Source organism: Drosophila elegans, unplaced genomic scaffold, assembly GCF_018152505.1.
Source record: "Drosophila elegans isolate 14027-0461.03 unplaced genomic scaffold, ASM1815250v1 contig_208, whole genome shotgun sequence".
Taxonomy (NCBI): domain Eukaryota; kingdom Metazoa; phylum Arthropoda; class Insecta; order Diptera; family Drosophilidae; genus Drosophila; species Drosophila elegans.
This window is the reverse complement of record NW_024545578.1, coordinates 7,612,950-7,632,951: the sequence shown is the minus strand read 5'-3', so window position 1 is coordinate 7,632,951 and position 20,002 is coordinate 7,612,950. Positions and strand designations below refer to the sequence as shown.

The 20,002-nt window shown below is 41.7% G+C and overlaps 7 protein-coding genes across 8 annotated transcripts; 4 read left to right on the top strand and 3 right to left on the bottom strand.

Moving 5' to 3' along the window:
* Positions 1–8,265: 8,265 nt before the first annotated feature.
* Positions 8,266–9,078, top strand: LOC108146654. Its single transcript, XM_017272699.2, has 2 exons — positions 8,266–8,783; positions 8,849–9,078. The coding sequence occupies exons 1-2, from the start codon at positions 8,266–8,268 to the stop codon at positions 8,988–8,990; spliced, it is 660 nt and encodes a 219-aa protein (XP_017128188.1). The 3' UTR covers positions 8,991–9,078.
* Positions 9,079–10,807: 1,729 nt separating this feature from the next.
* LOC108146671 lies at positions 10,808–11,712 on the bottom strand. The gene is made up of 2 exons (XM_017272725.2): positions 11,068–11,712; positions 10,808–10,998 (listed from the first exon to the last, which is right to left on the bottom strand). Exons 1-2 carry the CDS (start codon positions 11,697–11,699, stop codon positions 10,857–10,859), a joined length of 774 nt encoding a protein of 257 aa, XP_017128214.1. The 5' UTR covers positions 11,700–11,712; the 3' UTR covers positions 10,808–10,856.
* Positions 11,713–12,098: 386 nt separating this feature from the next.
* Positions 12,099–13,941, top strand: LOC108146919 (folliculin). The gene is made up of 3 exons (XM_017273163.2): positions 12,099–13,355; positions 13,581–13,683; positions 13,748–13,941. Exons 1-3 carry the CDS (start codon positions 12,188–12,190, stop codon positions 13,866–13,868), a joined length of 1,392 nt encoding a protein of 463 aa, XP_017128652.1. The 5' UTR covers positions 12,099–12,187; the 3' UTR covers positions 13,869–13,941.
* On the bottom strand, positions 13,906–15,098 carry LOC108146920 (60S ribosomal protein L18). Its single transcript, XM_017273164.2, has 4 exons — positions 15,042–15,098; positions 14,948–14,977; positions 14,570–14,656; positions 13,906–14,496 (listed from the first exon to the last, which is right to left on the bottom strand). The coding sequence occupies exons 2-4, from the start codon at positions 14,948–14,950 to the stop codon at positions 14,020–14,022; spliced, it is 567 nt and encodes a 188-aa protein (XP_017128653.1). The 5' UTR covers positions 14,951–14,977; positions 15,042–15,098; the 3' UTR covers positions 13,906–14,019.
* A 1,040-nt stretch (positions 15,099–16,138) lies between these two features.
* Positions 16,139–17,707, top strand: LOC108146963. Its single transcript, XM_017273220.2, has 2 exons — positions 16,139–16,628; positions 16,687–17,707. The coding sequence occupies exons 1-2, from the start codon at positions 16,207–16,209 to the stop codon at positions 17,378–17,380; spliced, it is 1,116 nt and encodes a 371-aa protein (XP_017128709.1). The 5' UTR covers positions 16,139–16,206; the 3' UTR covers positions 17,381–17,707.
* Positions 17,708–17,719: 12 nt separating this feature from the next.
* LOC108146964 (39S ribosomal protein L50, mitochondrial) lies at positions 17,720–18,488 on the bottom strand. 2 transcript variants are annotated; one of them, XM_017273221.2, is made up of 3 exons: positions 18,404–18,488; positions 18,249–18,349; positions 17,720–18,191 (listed from the first exon to the last, which is right to left on the bottom strand). In XM_017273221.2, the coding sequence occupies exons 1-3, from the start codon at positions 18,434–18,436 to the stop codon at positions 17,762–17,764; spliced, it is 564 nt and encodes a 187-aa protein (XP_017128710.1). In that variant the 5' UTR covers positions 18,437–18,488; the 3' UTR covers positions 17,720–17,761. The 2 variants fall into 2 exon arrangements, with proteins under 2 accessions (XP_017128710.1, XP_017128711.1); XM_017273222.2 differs by having other exon boundaries at positions 18,407–18,478.
* Positions 18,489–19,050: 562 nt separating this feature from the next.
* LOC108146577 (meiotic recombination protein P22) lies at positions 19,051–19,980 on the top strand. The gene has a single exon (XM_017272598.1). It carries the CDS (start codon positions 19,051–19,053, stop codon positions 19,978–19,980), a length of 930 nt encoding a protein of 309 aa, XP_017128087.1.
* Positions 19,981–20,002: the final 22 nt, after the last annotated feature.

The window sequence follows — 20,002 nt, the reverse complement described above, 5'->3', positions numbered from 1 at the left end:
ATTCTATATCCTTTATTTATTTATTTATATGGTATGCACTGTACTCACTCAGGCTCATCTATAAACGAATTGTAACTCTATTGTAATAGTTCTTCAACGAATGGGTAATTTATAATTGGTAAAAATTTTAAAACATCACAGATATAAATAAAGAAGGACTTTAAACTATTAAAATCAGATTAAAAATACTAATTTTGGGCTTAAGTCAAAATATTGTATATATTGTCCGTATCATTAAAATGTTTTCGCATTTCTAGCTGAATTAATAAATATTTCAATATCATATCTTTGAAACACTTTTGAAAATACTTAAGAATTTTCATTGATATGCCAATTTAATAAAAATTGCTTTAAGCTCGTTAAAATGTTTGCAACCTACACTAGTACATTCCCATTTGATTTATAACCTTTCGTTGATTAAGACCAAACAGATTAATTAGTTCTCATTAAATGACCAGGTAAGCGAATTCGTTTTAATTGATTTAACATAATGGGCACACCTTTCGGTTACATAAATTAATGTGAAGTGAGCTGACCTGCAGCAACACCCTTGTAACCCATTAAGTCGACCCAACACTTCAGCCCAAACACAACACAAATTTTAATTAAAAATGTTTCGAGTGTTTTTTGTGATTATGCAGCCGGAGGCGGGCGGAATTACCCATGTCCTCGAGCAACTTGGGACTTGGGCGTTGCGGCTCTTGTTCGTCCTTGAGTAATTCGTAGGCCCGGGCATATTATAAATTATGACACAAAATCTAATAAACTGGGAGGCGGGCACAAATTTGAGATTAAAGTGCTACCCCAAAAGTGTCAAATATTGAACTCAAGTGTGGATGTCTGTGTGTGTTGAATGTCGCAGGCAAGGTATTCATTATTCAAGTCTATTGTTGAGCATTAAATATGTAGCCAGGAAAATAGAATGCCGGCAAGGGCAAACTTGCAACAAAGTTGTGAACCGAGTGCTATATTGCTATAGCTCAGCCTCCGAGTTGCTGTGAAAAATGTACGAGAAAATGCGGCCGGTTAGGAAATTTGCATAAAACAAGGGGAAAGCACGAGTGTTTGGCACATAAACACGAAGCCCGAATGCCAACAGGTTAGAAGCCTGGAAAACCCCTTTGGAGGACCCCGTTCTCACTCGCAGCGTGTAGGCCATTATGACTTACAACAAAGCCCAGGTCGCTGGCAACACAGAAACGAATTTGCATAAATAACAAAAAACATATTTAACCCCCGCACGCTTTGACTTCTGCTCCCTGTCCGGGGTCACAGTTCATGCCCGGGCCAACTCATCCATGGGCATGACTATGGGCTGCAAGCTGGCAAACTTCGCCAGCCAGGCCAGGATCCGAGCTGTTACCTCGTCGCCACTTTTCCTTCCTTGAGTTTATTTTGTCTTTTTTATATTTTCTATACCCTTTCCACGGAGTATTATATATTTTTGTTTCAAACATCTTATCTTAGTCCTTTTATTCAGAGGGAACTACCATATTTTTTTTAAAGAAATACCAATTTTGTAGCATTTTCTAAACCATAAAATAATACGTTTTTAAACTACAAAACTTTACCTTGAAGCATTGGCGATTCGAACGTTTGTATATTTCTTCGTTTGTATATATCTGTTATTTGTGAAACAATTTATAAACAACTTTAGAGTTTTTTCGAGCTTTTAGTTAGGTAAAAACCCTTTGAATCCATTTTATCCCGACAGTTTCCAAAAAACTATTTTGCTCAGTTACTAGATAAAGTTTTGAAAGGGTATAAAAACTTCGTCCTACTTATTCCCTCCTTTTTTTCGTTGCCTTCCAACAGTCGCGCATAATTTAGACAAACGCATTAAGGAACCATGGGAGCTGCGAGCGGGTGTCCTGTTGTGAGTGTGCGGTAGCTATCGCATCCTTGGTTGTTCTTGAATCCTGACTCAAGATAGTTGCTGCCGGATTTGGCTTTCTGCTGGAGTCGACTGCTTTTTTGACTCTGCCAAAGTATGCATACGAAAATTGTTTGTGAAAATGTGGCGGTAAATATTTGGAATGAATGCAAAGCGGCAAATAAGCGACAGGACAGCGACAGGTTCAGGATGTGCCAAAAAATGGTGCACAAATAAAACAAAACATACAAAATTCCTGATTTATTTTTCTACAAAAGTGCTTAACGTGGCAAAATAAGTCTGAATAGTTTTTAGCCAGCAGTTAAATATATTTGTTGGAGATGACCGGTCTGAAAAATTACCTGTAAGGTAGGATTGTTATAGGTACTTATATTAATAGAGGTTAATTTTGTCTGCATTAAAATTAATAATTGAATTATATTTTTGTATCGAAAAAAATCCAATATTTAGTTTTGATTTATTTGTTGCAAAAAAACTATGTTTTTTGGCAGGCTGACAAGATAATTTTATTTGGTTCCATAACAGTCTAAACTCCCCATCTTGATTATTGTCAAGGCTTTTATCGGTCTTTCTCTTGCGCGTGGCAAATTACTTTTAAAAGCGTTTAATAGATGAGATTGCTATCAAAAACATCTCACGGCAACATCTTGAACCGCGTTCGGGGACCCACAGTTCCTTGGCCAACTCTTGGCGACTTTAAACGTCTTCCAATCAATATGGCCCGCACACCGCAGTGCTTGGTGGCAACAAAGTTTCATGTCTCTGAGCGGCGTTCAAATAACAAGCCAAAACCCGGCGATAATGTTGCTGCGGTGCGCAAAACAACAACACGCAGCGCAACAGCAGCAACATCAGGGAAAAACCGCAACAGCAGCAGACAGAAAGTTAGACAGGGATGGGTGCAGAGGAAGCAATAATTTAATTCTGCATTGCAAATGCAAACAAATTTCACTAAGCCGCATTTGCAAAAAAAAAGGAGAAAAACCCGTGAAAGAAGCACGAAAACTTAAACCGCAGCTAGTGACAAAAAGCGCCAAGAAAAAGCTAAACACTACAAATAAATTAAATTCTTGGATGTTCGATTCGGATTATTTCAATTTAATTTTGTTTGATTTGACGCATATTAACAAAGTCTTTAGCTGTTAGAATTCAAGTTGAAATTAACTATGTGAACTAGAAAGCTATTTATTAGTGTGATTTAACAATAGTTTAATGACAAAGAGAGGATCCGATATATGTATCAGAAAATATATATTTTTAATAGGCAATACTAAGTTAATTTGTACTTGATGTCACCCATTTATTATTAATGTTATCAGCAGGCAAGTGATGAATGAAAAATAAATTCTTATGTTTTGACTGCAATTCCTTTAACATTCAAACGATTGTAATTTAGTTTTTCTCAGTGCACAATGAGAAGCTGCAGGAAAAAGGATAACGCGACAAGGAGCAGTGGCAGCAGTGAGTGAGTGTTTATTTTATAGCCCGCAATGGAGTTGGCTCCAGCAGAAGCAGTGGAGACCCCGGAACTGCCGGATCTGCCGGATCCCATTTCCCACCTAACCGACAAACGCTTTGGCCTCCGCCATTTCTTCCCCGTTATTATTGAAGAATTATTACGCGATGGAGGGGGTGGGCATTTCAACATCCCAGCTTCCCTGCATCCCAGTATCCTGACATCCTCCTGGCGGCACAAGTTGCCAGTTGCCAATGCTGGCGACTAATAGTACTGAGCCCGGAGAGCACAAAAAATATCCTTGCAGCCAGCGGCGTTTGTTTTCCTCGCCTCTTCATTTTTCCCTCAATTTATACATTTGCGCATAAAAAGCAAGTGTAAAAGTTTTGCATATTCATGGCGCTTTAAATGTCGTCGCCAAACCACGAGCATGGCGACGTCTGAAGTGCAGATGCAGCCACAAAGGCAAAAAGCAATGCTGCTAACAGCAGAAAAAACAATAACCCGCAGCTGAAGTTAGTTATGTTAGATACCCTGAAAAAATGGTAATCTCTGTTTCAGAAGAAGGTAATAATAAATATTTTTCCTTTTTGGAATTTATATTTTAAAGAGCATTTCAGTTTGTTCTCAGTTTCCTAAAGAATACATATACTGTTGAAATTATATAATTTATATTGTTAAGGGATTTTTAAGACTCAAGACTTTCTTAGTGAAAATACATACTTGATCCTATGTTATCAATAATTGTTTAATTTCTTACCCTGAACATATAGCACATACAAAAATGTGACCGATTTCTCGATTTTGACGAAGCAAAAGCATTGTGAAAACAATAATTGTTAAATAAAATACAAATCGTACACAGTTGACAACCAAAATTTAAGAATTTTGCGTAGTAAATTCATAACTGTATCTAAAATTCTGAAAACATCTTTCGAATGCGTTGCAATGTTTTTCATTTTCCAGGGTATATAATATTTGCTGTGCATTCTGGGAAACAACCTTCAACTTTTTACGCTGTTGCATGACGCAGTATCAGCCAGAGGGTATCCTGCAGGGGAAAATTGGAGGAAATAGGAGGCAACAACAAAAAGTAATAACATCAACCATAAAAGTAGCTACATCAGTTGGCAGATGGAAGCAACTGGAAGGACAGACAGCATTCAGTTAGACGGACGTGCAGGAAAATATATAAATATGTATATATAGACAACCGACTGCCGCAGACATATTGTGTCTGCAAAACTTTGTTGACAACAAAAAAAGGCAAACAGATGGCGAAAAGTGTCTCGATTTCTCGCCTCGAACGATGCGTGATAAAAACCGCGCAATGAAGCGCATGCGAAAACAATGAGATTATTGCTTGAATTTATGTGAACTCTATGAACCCGTACACTCACCCAACTCCATTTACATTTCCCGCCCTCCAATCGCAGACAATCTTTCTCATGTAATTGCCGACATGTCAGCACATTAAACGGCTATAAAATGGCAACAAGCAAACAAAACTGGCAAATCAAAGGCAACTTGTCCGCATCAGAGGCGAACTTTTCTAATTTATGGCCATTTGTGTGTTGGGTGTGTGCAATGTGCAACAGTTAAGCACCACTGGCCTTTGAACTGCTCTGCCCCGAACCACATTTACATGGGCTTCGCGATGCCATGCCATTCCATTCAGCGTTCTCACCTGAGAAATGGCCACGGACCGGAGTCTCCTCCTTTCGCTCCGGTTACGTGGCTCTACAATTTATCATGACACTAATGAGCATGAAATAGGACAAGGTTTATTAAATTTCCCTTTTAAAATGTTCACATGCCAAGGCAGAAGGCGAAGGAAGACCAGGTGAATCAGTGCAGCCAAGAAGGGAACCAGTTTGATTATATGTGGATACACATAACCTTTGACTCAGCTTTTAATAATAATAGACAAGATTTATTAAGCCTCGGTTTCATATTTTTTGGCAAATATACTAATGGTAAGAATCGGCTTAAGAATTTATATTAAATTTTGTTCACGTACTGAATTACGATTAGCTACAGGTTTGCAAATAGATGTGGTTTTTTAAGTTTGAATATGAAAACAAATATTGTGGGTTTAAATTAACTAAACTAAACATAACTTTAATAATTTTACAATTATTCTCTAGGAAAGTATATTAACCTAGAAAGGAAAATGTTATATTTCAATTGGTTTAGAAAAGTTGAAAGTTTAGCAGCATTGTTTATGCATTGTATGCCTTCCTTATGAATGTAAGGCTATTGTTATGATATGATGATAATGAATACAAAATAATACGCATCTTCAATGTTCATTTCTGTTCGAGGGATACTTGAACTTTCAGTGCCTCTGAACCGAACTAGAATATGGCAACAAGTACTTTTTGCTCATCAGTTGCAACACCGCAACGAGGCCAGCAGTGGCGACATGGATGTGGCGCCATGGCTTCTTTCGCACACAACCACCGCCCGAAAGCACCACCCACGAACCCACAAAAAATACAACCACCAACCAACCGCCCCCTTTCCAGTCGCACCGCCAAAGTCCAAGCAGATGCTGCCCGGCGGGCAACGAAATGAAAAATGTCCGCAAGTGCGAAAATGAATCTGCCTCATGTTGCAATTTATTATGCCAACATAATAAATATTATATACAGTTTGTGTGAGAAATTGAAGAAGAAGAACTTCCCTCTGGGGAGTCGTCTTTTTTTTTGGGAGGGTGGTGGTGTAGGAAGGTCGAATGAGGTAGCTACAAGTCCATTGGGTGTCACTGTTACTTCCTTTTTTCTTCGTCCTTTTTTTCAGGCTGCCTGACATTTGGAGAAATGTTCCTGGGGGTGGAGCCCAGCACCACACTTCAGATATTGTTTTTCCAGCTCCTTTTCCCTACTTCACCCGCTGCCTAATTGCGGCCAAGGAAAATAAAGTTTTTGGCTGTGCCAAATTGGGCAAAAGGAGCATGCGAACAGGCCAAGTAAAAATATGGAAAGACAGCTGGGAAAAAACATGTACAATGTCATATGACTGAGTATGAGATACGGCGATGTTGCAATGAAACAAGCTTTTGGCAAAACTATTGCAAACAGAAGCACATATGCACTAATAAATCAGGACTACTTTCTACTTTTACGTAATGCAGAGGAACAGAGGGTTTTAAAATTTCCATTTTGGGGCATTTGCAATCGAAGCAATAAGGCAACAAAATTCACTCTCTATCATTTTGGTTTAAAAACTATAATTTTTGAAATATAACCTACAATATAAACTCTTCAAGTTATACATTTTAGATAACTTGTTAAAAAATTATCTGTTTCTTCTGAAGATTTTTTCATTTTGGTTTAAAAATAACTTTGGTTTAAAATAACTTCCTTATAAATTATCTTTTTCTTTTAAATAAAGTAATAAAATTAAAAGCTGGACTTGCAAAACCATAACAAATAAAATCCGTTTGTTTGATAACATATTTTGTTTTTCTTTTATTCGTTGTATCAATGAAAAATCTATTTTTAAAATGCTTAGAATAGCTAACACAGTAACTTTCTATATAAAAATATCAACAATGACTGGTCGATTTCAAGGAGTCTGGCATATGAATGACAAAGAGCCTAATACGTGCATAGTACTTGGGTTTATTGCTACAAATTGGTAGGTATTTTTGTTGATCTTTTTATTTACGCCTACGCATAGGTCTGAGTTGTTATTTTTTGCCCATGTGAAAATTTTGTCTTCACGCATTTTCTATAAATCATTCAAATTGTCGACATGAATTTATTTCTTATGCCAGCCGCTTGTTGTTCCCAGAAAACGGAAATGTCCGAGGGTCAGGTGGATGGGTTGGAAAAGTTGCGCGGCATTGTGATTTGGTCAGACATGTCAACCCACATGGGTTTTTCGTATCGTGTAACCAATTGTGTGTGTGCCACTGCGGTTCTGAATCCATTTTCTCCTTCCTTCATCTTTGTGGTTTGCAGCTCTGTTTGCTGTTTGCCGATTGTTGCTGCTGTTGTTATTGCCACTGCCACTGCTGTTATTTAAACAAATGTATTTGCTTGCTGCTGTTGCTACAGCTATTTGCTTTTCATTTCCGGCCACGTCTACAAATCACAAAACAACCCGAAAAAGGATATTATCTTCGCCTGGAGCGGTAGGGCAGCGGTTGGTACCACCTCCCCTATTTGTCTAAATAATTTGCAAAACATTTTTCGTTTCATCGCTCTGCAAGCTGATTGTGTGCGAAGATTCCCCGCCTTTTAATGGTCTTCTAAGTGGCTATATTTCCCATATATTTTGGTGACCTTTCATCTTGATCTCGGCTGTTGGGTCACTTCATTTGGGCCGAACCCAAATTGGTTGCTGTTGTCCACTCAGTGATCCACTCACGTGTGCAAATAGAAAACCAAAAGCAACTGGCCACACATGAAAAAATATTGTTTACCATATAAAAAAAGTCAATTTAGCTTGTGCTAGATTTTATTTGTTCAGTATTTCTTTATGCCTGATTTTGTTAAAATTACTACATTACTTCTCAGATTAATAAAATAAAAGTAGAAAACTTTAATTATTCTGTTCAGTTTCATTTGCTTTTAGTTTTAAAATTAAATTTCACTATTTTTTTTTAATTATTAATAATTTTATTTCTAGGGATTAATAGCAATAAGGAACTTATAACTAAAATAAATTATACACACTAAAGGTGATGATTTAACTTAGCCCTTAAATTTTTTTTTTATATTTCTCCAAATTCGTTTATCAGTGTAATCCAATTCTTGTCACATTCATAATGCTAATTGCCTGGCCAAATGTTTGCGTCTCCGAAATTTTCACTTGTCATCCAGAGATGACGGCTCACTTAATTTACGGGGGATTTCAAACCGAATTGAAGCTGTGACGCCTATATTTGCAGTTAGTCGTTGGAAGCATGAAGTGGACAACGGGTCTGCTCTTGGCGGTGGGTCTTCTCACCCTGCCATCACGTGGATTGAGCTCTCGGAACCTCACGGAGTTTATGGGACATCGACAGAAGCGATGGCTGATCTACCAGAATAGTGGGTCCATGAAGTTCAGCATTGGTCCTTCGTTGCCGATTCCCCTGGAGGACAAGGTCACCTTTCGATCCTGTGTGCTCTCCTTTACGCTGCAAGGTGGCTCCTACTCCCTGCCCACCTCACCCATCTGGCCATGGGATAAGTGGGAGGGCACCTTCGCCCGATCCTTGACGCAAATGAGGCGGAACATCGAGCGGCAAACGGCCAATGGCGAAGTGCGATATGCTGACGATGCCAGACTCTTGGTTTACACTGCTCTGGAGGAGTACATCGGCAGAAGGAACAACAACCTTTCAATGGGCAGGCAATGCCTACTGCGGTCCATCTGCGAGAATGCTCAGATACATCACCACATCGGTGTGTTTTCGGAAATTATGGATATCATACTCAGGTGAGTGAAATTCTATCGAAGATAAAAAACAAGGTTTTATTAAAAAATATCATATATAATTTTAGTCCCGGCAAAGCGGATTTGGATAATTCCTATCACGAGGCCTATGCCGCCGGAAGGGCTGGAGCCAATTGCCTGGGTCTATACAAGTCCTGTCCTCGGGGTCTCAACTTCCTCGACGGGCTGTTGATTGTGGAAGATGATTGATTTACTGCTGCTGCAGCTGATGCTGCGGATTGCTGTGAAGTACGGAAGAGAATAGGTATCCGCAATAAAGTTTTCAACCAAATCAAAGTGCATGTCTAATGGGTCTTGTCATGATGTCGGATTTTGCTTGGTCTTGCTGCATAATTTGGGGCGGAAATGCACGGAAGCATGTCTGAGGGGCAGGAAACTGTGTTGACTCGGCTCGAGGATGAGCATGTGTGCACATCGTTGCAGGCGTGCCGGATGCATGACGGTTTGAACGTCCAAGTATACCAGGTCGTGCAAGATTCAATAAGTTTAAAGAAAATATTGAAAAAATATATATTAATCATACGCACCGTATGTTAGGGAGTCAAAAAAATCATATTTCTAAATATTTTCCGCTGAATTATAAAAATCTAATAAATTAAGGCCATGTATGACACTAATGCCAAGTTGAGCTAAAAAAGTTTTTTTCTGGTAATCACTTCATACCATGGCTTTCCACTTTTTTCTAAAAAAATTTTCGTGAACAGTAAAAAAATCAATACTTCGGTATCACGATATTGTTGCCGCATAAACATGGCAGCCGCAGACATTAGTTACCTATTGCTCTGCACCATCACAAGTTCAAACACCGCAAAGTTGAGCAGGCCTCCCCCAAGCCGCCCCCTTTGGCTTCGCCAACTGCACTTTGCATAGTTCCTTCATCCCACTGTCATCCCGCTTTCAGCCCACTTTCATCCCCTTCTCCATGTCTTTTCCGCCGCTTAGCTCCTTCCTTGTTCGCGTTGTCATAATCGCATTTGAATTAGCTGTGCACACAAGGCGCAGCTGAGCCATGAGCTAGAGATTCGCCACAGGGTGCTTTCAATTCTCGATCTATCAATATGAATAATGTGGTTTTACAACCCAAACTAAGCCAATTTTAGCTCCACCTTTTTTCTAAAATTTCAATAATACCTTATGTTTATGACTTTTATTTCTTAAGTTATATCTTAATGGAATTTGTTTTAGAGCTAAATAAAATTCAAAAAATTGTTTTTTAGTTGGTATCACAAGTTGTAAAAAAACATGAAAAAATTTGAAAAGAAGTATTTTCTTTAATGTACAGAGTTCAACTAGCAAACGATATATGAATAAATTTTGAAATAGCAGCTGCTACACCCTGTAAAAACCCCTTCTCTTCTCAGCTCGTCAGCGTCTGCAAGCCTAATGTGCCACTTAAGACGCATTTATTGTCTTTCGCTGTTGCTGTTGGTGTTCTTGCAGCTTGGCGGTTGTTGGTGGTGCTGCATTTTCCATTTAATTGACGCCATTGTTGACAAAATGGCGGTCGTGTGTTGGCTTTCGCTGCACCGCTTTCCAAGCCCAAGTTTCACCAGCCACAAGCCATTAATGTTAACGGATTTTTGCCCGCAAAGCTGGGGGATGCTGGGATCCACTCATGTGTCTGGTTTACCAGAGGAGAAAGTCCCAGGTTGGAGGAGTTTGAGAGGGCGTGGCTGTGACAAGGGCGCGAGACACTTGCAATTAGTGTTAAAAACGCATCAAAGCACCAAGATGGTTAGGGGCGTTGTGATTATTGTAATGTTGACGAGTCTTTGCTGTTGATCTTAATGCTATAAGCGGTAATCTATAAATAACCAAGATTTAACAAGGTTTAACTTTCATTTTAATAAATAGAATTTGTATTTTTTTTAGCATATTACATTATAAGATTAGTAAGAAAATAAAACACATTAATTTTTAATTGTATCTCGTTTTTTTGTTTAATTTATATTTACTATATTAATATAAATGAATATTATATTTATATTTCCAGAAAATACTCTTTTGCTTATTTTAAAAAATATAATTAGCTTTGCCTACAAAGTCTCTGGAATATTAATAATCCAAATGTACAGAATAAGCATCCAAGATACTTTCACCTCTTGGACAATCCGGAAAGTGAGATAAACAATCGATCCCAGCTTTCCCAGCTGTTAAGGCATCTGTATAGGACAAATCCAAACGCGTTTTACCAGGTCTACAAAGATATGATTAATAGTTTAAAATACTCTTAAAAATGAATAAAAACTCAAAAATTCCAACTTACGTGAGCAGAACGTTAAGTAATTCCGCCATGATTCCCACGTGATGATGAACCTGGGCATTTTCACAAATCCCTCGCAACAAGCACTGACGACCACGACCCACCGATCCACTGAGTTGGTCCATATAGTTTTCCAAAGCAGCATAAGCAAATGTTCGCGTGTCGTCCTCGTGGGATTCATCCAAGCTCCTGATCTTCTCCTGAAGCGATCGAGCATAGATCGTCTCCCATTTGTCCCACGGATACAATGGCGCTGATGGTAGGGTAAATGCTCCAAAGTGCAGAACATAATAGTAAACCATGCTGCGCCAGACCACGGGATCCTCAAGTTGGGTGGACATAACGGCACCCACTACCAAACGGATGGTCCCTCCATTTCTGTAGATCAATTGGTGTCTTTTCTGGCGTGCATGCAGATATTCCGTAATATTTTGGCCAACTGTGGGCTCGACCACGTCATAGGCACTTTTAACCCACGGTAAAAACCAACTTAATAAATATATCCAAGCCAACAATTGCATTGTAAAAGCGTCTGGCAGGGGCACTAAACTTTTTAAGAATGAAGCCCACTTATGTCGGTACCAATCTGAGCTGCTTTGCGATCGAAAACTAATATTTACACAGCCAATTAGCATCCCGAACAAATTAGGTTATAAAGACATCCAGAATATGTGTCTGCTTCAACTCTCTTCGTTCTGCATAATTAATTTGGTAAGTAAATACAGATCATCTTCTCGCTATCGAAATTTGGTGATTAAAATTACTTTAACATATTTTGTTCCACTTAAAAAAATATTTGCTGTGATCTAAAAAATGTGATGAATATATTTCAAGAAAAAATAAAATTATTATTAAAATAATTCTTTGAAAATTAAAAGTAAATCTATAATAAAATTATTTAATATTTATTTAGATTTACCACAAAGGAATATGAAATATCTGTTTAGCTATAACATTTGAATTTTTCCGCCAAACTCTCAAAAGCCACCTAAATCGCCAGGGAAATTTTAGCCCCTTGTCGTTTTTGCGTAGCTGGTCACACTGCAGATCTTATGACATGGGTAAACAGTAAATAAACGAGCGAATAATTACCCCAGGAAATCTTAGAAACTAGCTCACTGCTATGAACGCCGTGATTGCACTGTGCCACTTTTGCGAGGCACATGGTCCCTGCGCCATCTTCTGCACCCAAACCCTGAGGGACACCAAGCTGGAGGATTTGCCCCTGGATCAGCAGCAGCAGCAGACCCAGAAATCCTGCTCCGCCTGCAACTACTCGATGGGCAGGAACAACAGTGCCATCTACAGCAGGGACACGGAGAGCGGGGCCACATTTGTGAGCACCAAGGTTGCGGTGCTGCCGGAAGTGGCCAGTCTGGTCAAGCAGGCGGCGGTCCTCAGTTTGAGCAATGGGACCGATCCAAGCAAGGATGGCGAGTTTGTGTTTTTCGGGGATTCGGCCAGGGGCCACATTCTGAGCCACACCTTCCGTGTGAGCGACCTGCAGGCCCGCGGCTACTCACAGCTGTTCTCCATTATAGTCCTCATGAAGGACAAGTACTTCCTGCTGAATATCAAGCCCTTTTTGGCCGAGCACCTGAAAAAGGTTTCGTCGGAGCTGCAGATGGCTGCCCGGAAGACCAAGGAGGCGGAGGAGTTGACCTACTCCGAGAGGCAGAGGCGTCTGTCCGGCGCCCAGTTCCTGATGCACAACTCGCGCTCGTTGCTGGAACTCACGGGCGAGGAGCACATCTTCGCCCACCTGCACTCGCACTTCTCCTGGCTTCTGCTGGCCGGATCCCGCTTCCTCACCGAGCACGTGACCTTTGGCAACCTGCCCTGGCTGCCCCCGCAAAGTAGTGGCCGTCCCCCCGCCCAGCGACTCACCTACAACAGCTCCACCCTGCCAATGATCGAGAGCATAGACGACCCCGATCTGGAGGAGTTCTTCTCGCTGCGACATCTAAAGAGTGTGGTGCGCAAGGAAGAGTTCGCCACGGTGTGCTATTGTGCTCTGACTGGGGTCAAGATCGTGGTCCGAGGGGATCCCAGGAAGACCTTCCGCTTCATGGTCTGCCTGAAGAAACTGCTGCCCGAGCCCATGCACAATCTGATGCGAATCGATGCCCAGCACCAGCACTCCATCAGCTCCGAGTACAAGATCATATCCGTGTCCAATGACATAGCCGTTCCCATGGCCAGTGGCTCAGTGTTTCGAATCGATTTCCTGGACAAGCACGTCAATGGGCACGAGGTTTCGGTCAAATGGCCTGGAGAACTGCCCAGAAAATGTAAGCATCAGTGTGGTGGTGTTTCGGTTTTCTTTTTTACGGAATTTTCGCAAATCATGAGAGTTATAAATTAGTCAAAATGTTATCCTGCATCCTTTGTGTTTATCATACTAACGTTTCTTAGATGGAACCGAAGCAGTGGGACAATCTTTTAAACGACAAGAATATCTTATAGAAATCCATTTTAGTTTCTTAAGCTTCTTTCAACCAATTTTCTCATTTTAGTGCCAGATCTTATGGTGAAACTTCTAAAGGCGGTGGAGGAAAAGAATTTCACAGAACTGGTGCTGAACAAGCAGACAAAGGTGCTCATCGAGGAGTGGAAAAAGTGAGTAGAAGAACTCTAGCAAATGCTTCAAAGTTCCATAAACCAATCGCATTCCCTCCGACAGCAAAGTGACCTGCCTCAACCACGCCAAATCCACCAGCGTGCAGGGCAAACTGAAGAAGGTGCTGGGCGTACAGCCGCAGGATCAGCCGATAATCAATTACTGGAGCACGCACCTCCACTAGGATCCGCTTAGATGCTACATAGATTTAGGACCACTCGTTTTCACCTTTTGGAATAAAAACCTCTTTATTGCCGCGTGCTGCTTAAGCGGCGGCGAGAAAAATCAATATCTTAACCAAAAGGATTTCAAATCCAGTCCAGTCAGCCGGGTGCTTACTTCTTGTAGCCACAGCTGGAGCGGCGACCACGGGCGCGCTCGAACTTGCGTCCCTTGGAGCGGACATAGGGGCGGGTGTGCGAGTGTGGCACACCGGGAGCCTTGCCGAAGTGCTTGCAAGCGGTGCGGGCGGTACGCCTGCCCTGCAGCAGCAGGGTGTTCTTGCCGGTGGGCGAGCGCAGGGCCAGTTGGTCGAAGGTCAGCACCTCGCCGCCGGCCTTCAGGATGCGCTCCCTGGCGGTCTGGGTAACGTGCAGGGCGCACACGGCCAGCTTGGGCACCACCAGCAAGCGGGCATCGTCGGTGACGGTGCCGACAACCACAATGGTCGACTCCGGCTGGTTGGCCGCCTTGGCGAAGCGAGCGATGCGCTGCAGCGATAGCGGCGGGCGGTTGATCTTGCTCATGAACAAGCGCTTCAGGACGATGCGGTTGAACTTCTTGTTGGTGCGACGCTGCAGGAAGCGGTACAGCTGCAGGGATAGAGGGAAAACACACACATTAATCCACCGTATCGCTGGACAATCCTTATAATCTCAGCCCTACCTTGACCAGCAGACGCAGGTACACATCCTGGGATTTGGGCTCGGTTCTGCGAACCTTGCGATCGTACTTGTGGTTGATATCAATACCCTGCAATCGAAAACATACTTATTAGCACTGGTGTTTTGAACCGGGAATACAATAAGCCATCATTCGTGGATTGTTTACAGTCCATTATTTTCTCGTTTTGGCTTAGCTGCTGGCACTATGATATTATAAGACCTCAAACTATATGCCGCCCATAATTTGTTTTAATTTTTTTTTTTGGCATTTTATCGCCAGAAGGCTTCACATTGCACGTGGGCTGGGGCTCCTATTGCGTTTGCAGGTTATTCGCCAATTTGCTGTAAAGATGGCTGGAAGTTTTTGTCGGGGACCCACCATTTCTTTTGTTGAATGTATTAATCAACGCTAAAATGTAAAATAAAACATTAATTTAAGCCAAAAACGTGGAGCACAAATTTCTTGCACGTACCTCGCCGGAAACGAAAGCCAAAAGAAAGAAAATAGTGTGGCTGCACCCAGTTAAAACAAGACGCTAAAATATCCGCCTGTGCTGTTATCTTAACAATTGTAAAATATTTTTCAAGAGGTAAATGCGCTTTAAAATACCGTTGCTTTAATATATATTATCTAGTATGAACGTTATATACACTTCAACTTAAGTTTCTCTTAGCAAATAATTTTGGAATTTAAGAAAAAATTTAAATTGCCCGACAGTCTGGCAGCCCCTTAACATTGTTTGTGTGACCACATATGCGGATAGTTTTGGTAGGGGGATTCCTTAAAAATATTTAATACACCCTTTGAGGAGTCATTGGGCGTTTTCAGCAGAACAACATGATCGCTGATCATTGAATACGTCAGCAGTTCAACTCTTCGAAAACACTTGAAAATCCGCGAAAAGTTCTACACTTGTTAAACATATTTTTAAAAAAATGCTGTTTAAAAATGTCTGCGAAGTATCTGACCTTTCTCTGATTTTGTTTTGTAGTGACTTACACTGTACTTTACTGAATCATTTGAAAAGAAAATGTCAATAAATTTAGTTCAATTAGTCTTTGACCGAAGGACTTTTAAAAATGTAAATTTTTCACTGACAATTAAAATTTGTGTTTCAATTTTCAATGAAAAAGCGGTAGTATATCATATCTAAAATATGTATTGTATTTTGTAATTAAAAAATGTAACAAAGTGCAATGTACATATACAAGAATTTAACGTTTACTCTGCTGGAAAAATTCGCATAGAACCGTATAATTAGTGTCAGTATGTGGCCGCTATAGGAAAAGTCTAAGTCTAAAACTAATTTAAACCAGACGGTATGGAAATATACGGACTTGGTCGTATCAACTCATCTGGTTATGATGATAAAGAATAAATATACTTTACTGGATCAAAAAATCTCTTATTCACCTCTATAAAAAGTTTTGACTAATTTTTGAATACCCTTTGCAAGAGAATACAAAATCGTTAACTTTGGGTTTGAACGGTTCAACAGAATAGGAATGCCCCATATGACTTTGCTGCCTTGCGATATACACAAGTGTGGTATTTCTGCCCAACTATGCCTGGTCACACTTGTATTTTTAAGTAAATTCCTTGCTACTAGTTTCTTGGGTCCTGAAAAGCATACAGATATGTCCCTTCCAGGCAATGCTGGCTACAATATAACAAAGGATCCTGCCTTGGCCAAGAGTCGCATCTTCGTGGGCAACCTGCCCATTTGTACGCGTGAGGAGCTGGTGAGCATTTGCCAGCCATACGGCAAAGTCCTCGGCTCAATGGTCCAGAAAAACTACGGATTCGTGCAGTTTGAATCGGAGGAGCTGGCCAATAAAGCAGCATCCGCCCTGCACAAGTCTTCTTTTAAGCAAAACATGCTCACCGTACGCAACGCCAGCATTAAAGCAAAGGCGGCCAACGCGAATGCCAAAAAGAATCCGATGCAAGGAGCCCAGGTCACAGTTCAAGGTGGGATTGTGATGTCCGCGGCGGCGGCGGCTGCTGGTCAGCCGCTCATCAACGATTGCGAGATTATAGTCGTGAATCGGGAGAATACGTGAGTTATGGTAGTCCAAGTCCTGATTCAGATAATCATACTCCCTCTTGGCCATTAGCAAATACGCCGAGTACATTGAAGAGCGTCTGCGGAATGCCGGTATGCGGGTGGATGTCCTTTTTCCCAACGAGGACGTCAAGCTGGGCAAGGTCCTGGCCAACATCTCATCGCGCGGCTGCCTGTATGCGGTGCTAGTCACGCCGCAGCACGAGGAGCACAACAGCATCACCGTGAACATCCTGTATGGCGTGCCCGCCGAGCACCGCAACATGCCGCTGGAGGACGCCATCACCCTGGTGGCCACCGACTTTAGACTGAAGAAGCAGCGCGATGCTGTCGCCCTACCGGCAGTCGCCGCCATTCACAGGGGACAGCGACGCCATCCGGAGCAAATGCAGGAACTGCTAGAGAGGCTGGCCGACAATCATCCCTTGACCGCCTCACAGTACGAGGTGATCATCCAGTACTTAAAGGGCGAGTGCGAGGAGCAACTGAAGCGGGAGGTGGGCGAGGCCAATGCCCTGGCCAAACTCGGGGCCCCCGACCCAGAGATCGAGCTGCAGAAGAAGATCCTTAGCATTATAAACAAGCCAGCGGTTACCGAGATCAGCTGCGAGCTCATGTACCCCACTTTCGAGGCGGTCAAGGAGGACATGCGGCTGATGAAGCTGCTGGGCGACGAACGCGTCATGGCGGCCCTGGAGAGCGTTTACAACTCGGATCTCAAGCAGACTATAGCCGAGTTTTTATAGATTCTCGGGCTTCCATATATCTTAAGACTCTAACCCTAACAACTTCGCAGGGAGTATTTCTCAGTCAGTTTTAAAACACTGCACTACTGTAGTCGATTTCTTACTCAGAACGTAATGTAACGAATGTAAGACGTTAGCCAGAGATTGGCTGTAAGACCAGGATTGTGTTTCTTATACATTTAAATCGGAAGTGTAACCAAAAATTAGTATAAATTCTTCGCATTTACTGATTGTAAAGCTTCTACTCACAGAAGGTCGGATCTCAGTGCTTCGCGAAAAATTCTTAAAGCTTATTTTAAAGCAGAACCGAAGCTTAGTTTGAAATTACCCATTTTCGAATTTCTTTTCTGATTTCATTTAATAAGTGTAAAACGCTAAAAACTAAGGCCAGGATCGCTTGGCTTCGTGACCCTCGTACTTGGAGCGGTACTTGAGACCCGTGACCAGAGTGGAACTCTTGGGGAAGGCTGTCTTGCCGTCGAATTTGGTGTCTGTTTCGGGATTGAAGCGCACGTACTCGTACTGGATGTGCAGATTCTCCGGCAGCTCAACGCGCTTCAGTGCATCCAATGGGACGGTTGTGTCCACGGTTGTCTCATAAAAGGAGATGACATCGCCGATGGTGCGCAGTTCGTGAACCTGGGAGTTGGGCACTCCGTGCTGCAGTTCTTGGAAGCAGGCAGCCAGGAACTGGAATTTCTCTGAGAGATTCCCCAGCTGATCGGATTTCAACTTGAGTGAGGCAGCCACGGAGCGCACACGTTCTGCGGCATCTGCGGGTGGGGAGTAGGGCTTATGGGGACGCAGGAATCTGAAAACATAGGGTAATATTAATTGGGTTTTAAGGAAATTAGTACATAATACTTACCCTTTGGCGGCAATCGACTCGCCAACAGCAGATAATGTGCGGTTCTTAGTGGGCTTCACCTTTGGGGCGGAGGCAAAACATCTCTGCAGACTTGCCACAAGCTAAAAAAACAGTGTCACTTTATTTTAATTGAAAAAATCTATATTTTTATTTACCACGGGGGTTTTACGTAAAGTAGTCGCTGCCATTGCTATTACCGGTGTGACCAGAAAAGAATTGCTTAGTGTCGGCACAAAAACAAGGTTGTACTAAAAATACCGCACTGTACGTTGCCAGACTACATTACCAATTAACCCATTAAAACATCACCACTTCAAATATACAATTTATTTAAATATACATAAAGTATATATACATATAATTCCTAGATTTAACTCAAAAATATGTATTTAAAATATCTTTTTCATGGAATGTTTACTTTACGATTAATACACAAAATTGGCCCTAAATATTTGATTTGTTCTTATAGCTCTGTTTTCAATTAATATTATTAAATAAATATATTGTTAAGTATAAACATTTAGATATATATGATTTCAAAAATGTTCAGTAAGTAAGGGCCCATTCAATATCTAACAAAATATTACGTTTTTAAAAATGTATATTATAAAAAAAGTCAACCAATGTTAAAAACAAAAAGTGGCAGCCCAGAGATGAAAATATTAGTTTACCGTTAAATAAGTTTTTACATATTTACAAAAAGTGGCAGCTCTAAGCATAAGGACATTTTATAATTTGCTCCAACGGAATATTTAAAACGTATTTTAAACTATTACGCGTTGCATTTGCAAGATTTTTTAAAATGGATAGGACTACAAGTCCCGCGTCCACTTACTGTTCCCAGTTCTCGCCGCTAAGAAGATCGCAGCGACTTATTGACAAGGAAAACCGGAATCTTCAAAAGATCCCACCCAAAAGTCGTTCTCCCCAATTATTTGGGGAAACGGAGGATGATTTCGGTGAACTACTTTGCCAGCAGCAGAAGCCTTCGTCAAAAGTTCTGCATTTAAGGCCCGCGGAGAAAGTTGTGCATCTGAAAGCCTCAGACAAAGCCGTGTCCCTAAAGCCGGTCAATAAAATCCTTCATTTGAAGCCTTCGGTTAGGATTAGCCACCCAAAGGCACAGGATGAAGTCAAGAAGCCAGCGGACAAGACGCTTAAGGATCAGAAAGAAGTTCCTCGAAAAAATAAGCAAACGAAGAGGAAACCTGGGCCAAAGCCAAAGGAACCGGCTAAGAAAAAGCTTACAAAACTTCAATCAACCTTTTCTGACGATCATGCAGGCACCTCACCTTCTCCATCGAAGCTACCTACTCAATATCCAGCCCATTTTGTCCATCAACTGCCGCCTGTCGAGCCAGCATCCAGCTTGGTTCCACATCGTCCGTTTTCGGCTCCGGCCGACCAGCTGCGTGAATTGTGTGCCACACCGGAGGAGGGAATGATCCCATCGCCATTGGCCTTCGGATCCGAAAGCTCCATGAATCTCTCGCTGAGCGATTCCATTGGCGACATCTTCGGCACCAAGGACATAGGCAACATACTGACGATGGCACTGCCGCGTCAATACATTTTGGTTGACGAGCACTTGCCCGCCGTAGCCACCATGCTGAATGTGGAGCTGGAGCGACTGCGTAATGTCCTGGACATAACTCTGGCCTTAAGCCACGAACAGCTCCTGACTTTTCCGATAAAGCAGGAAAGGGAGGACCTGGAGGATCAGACACATTAGTCGTGATTGGATTTCCACTCAG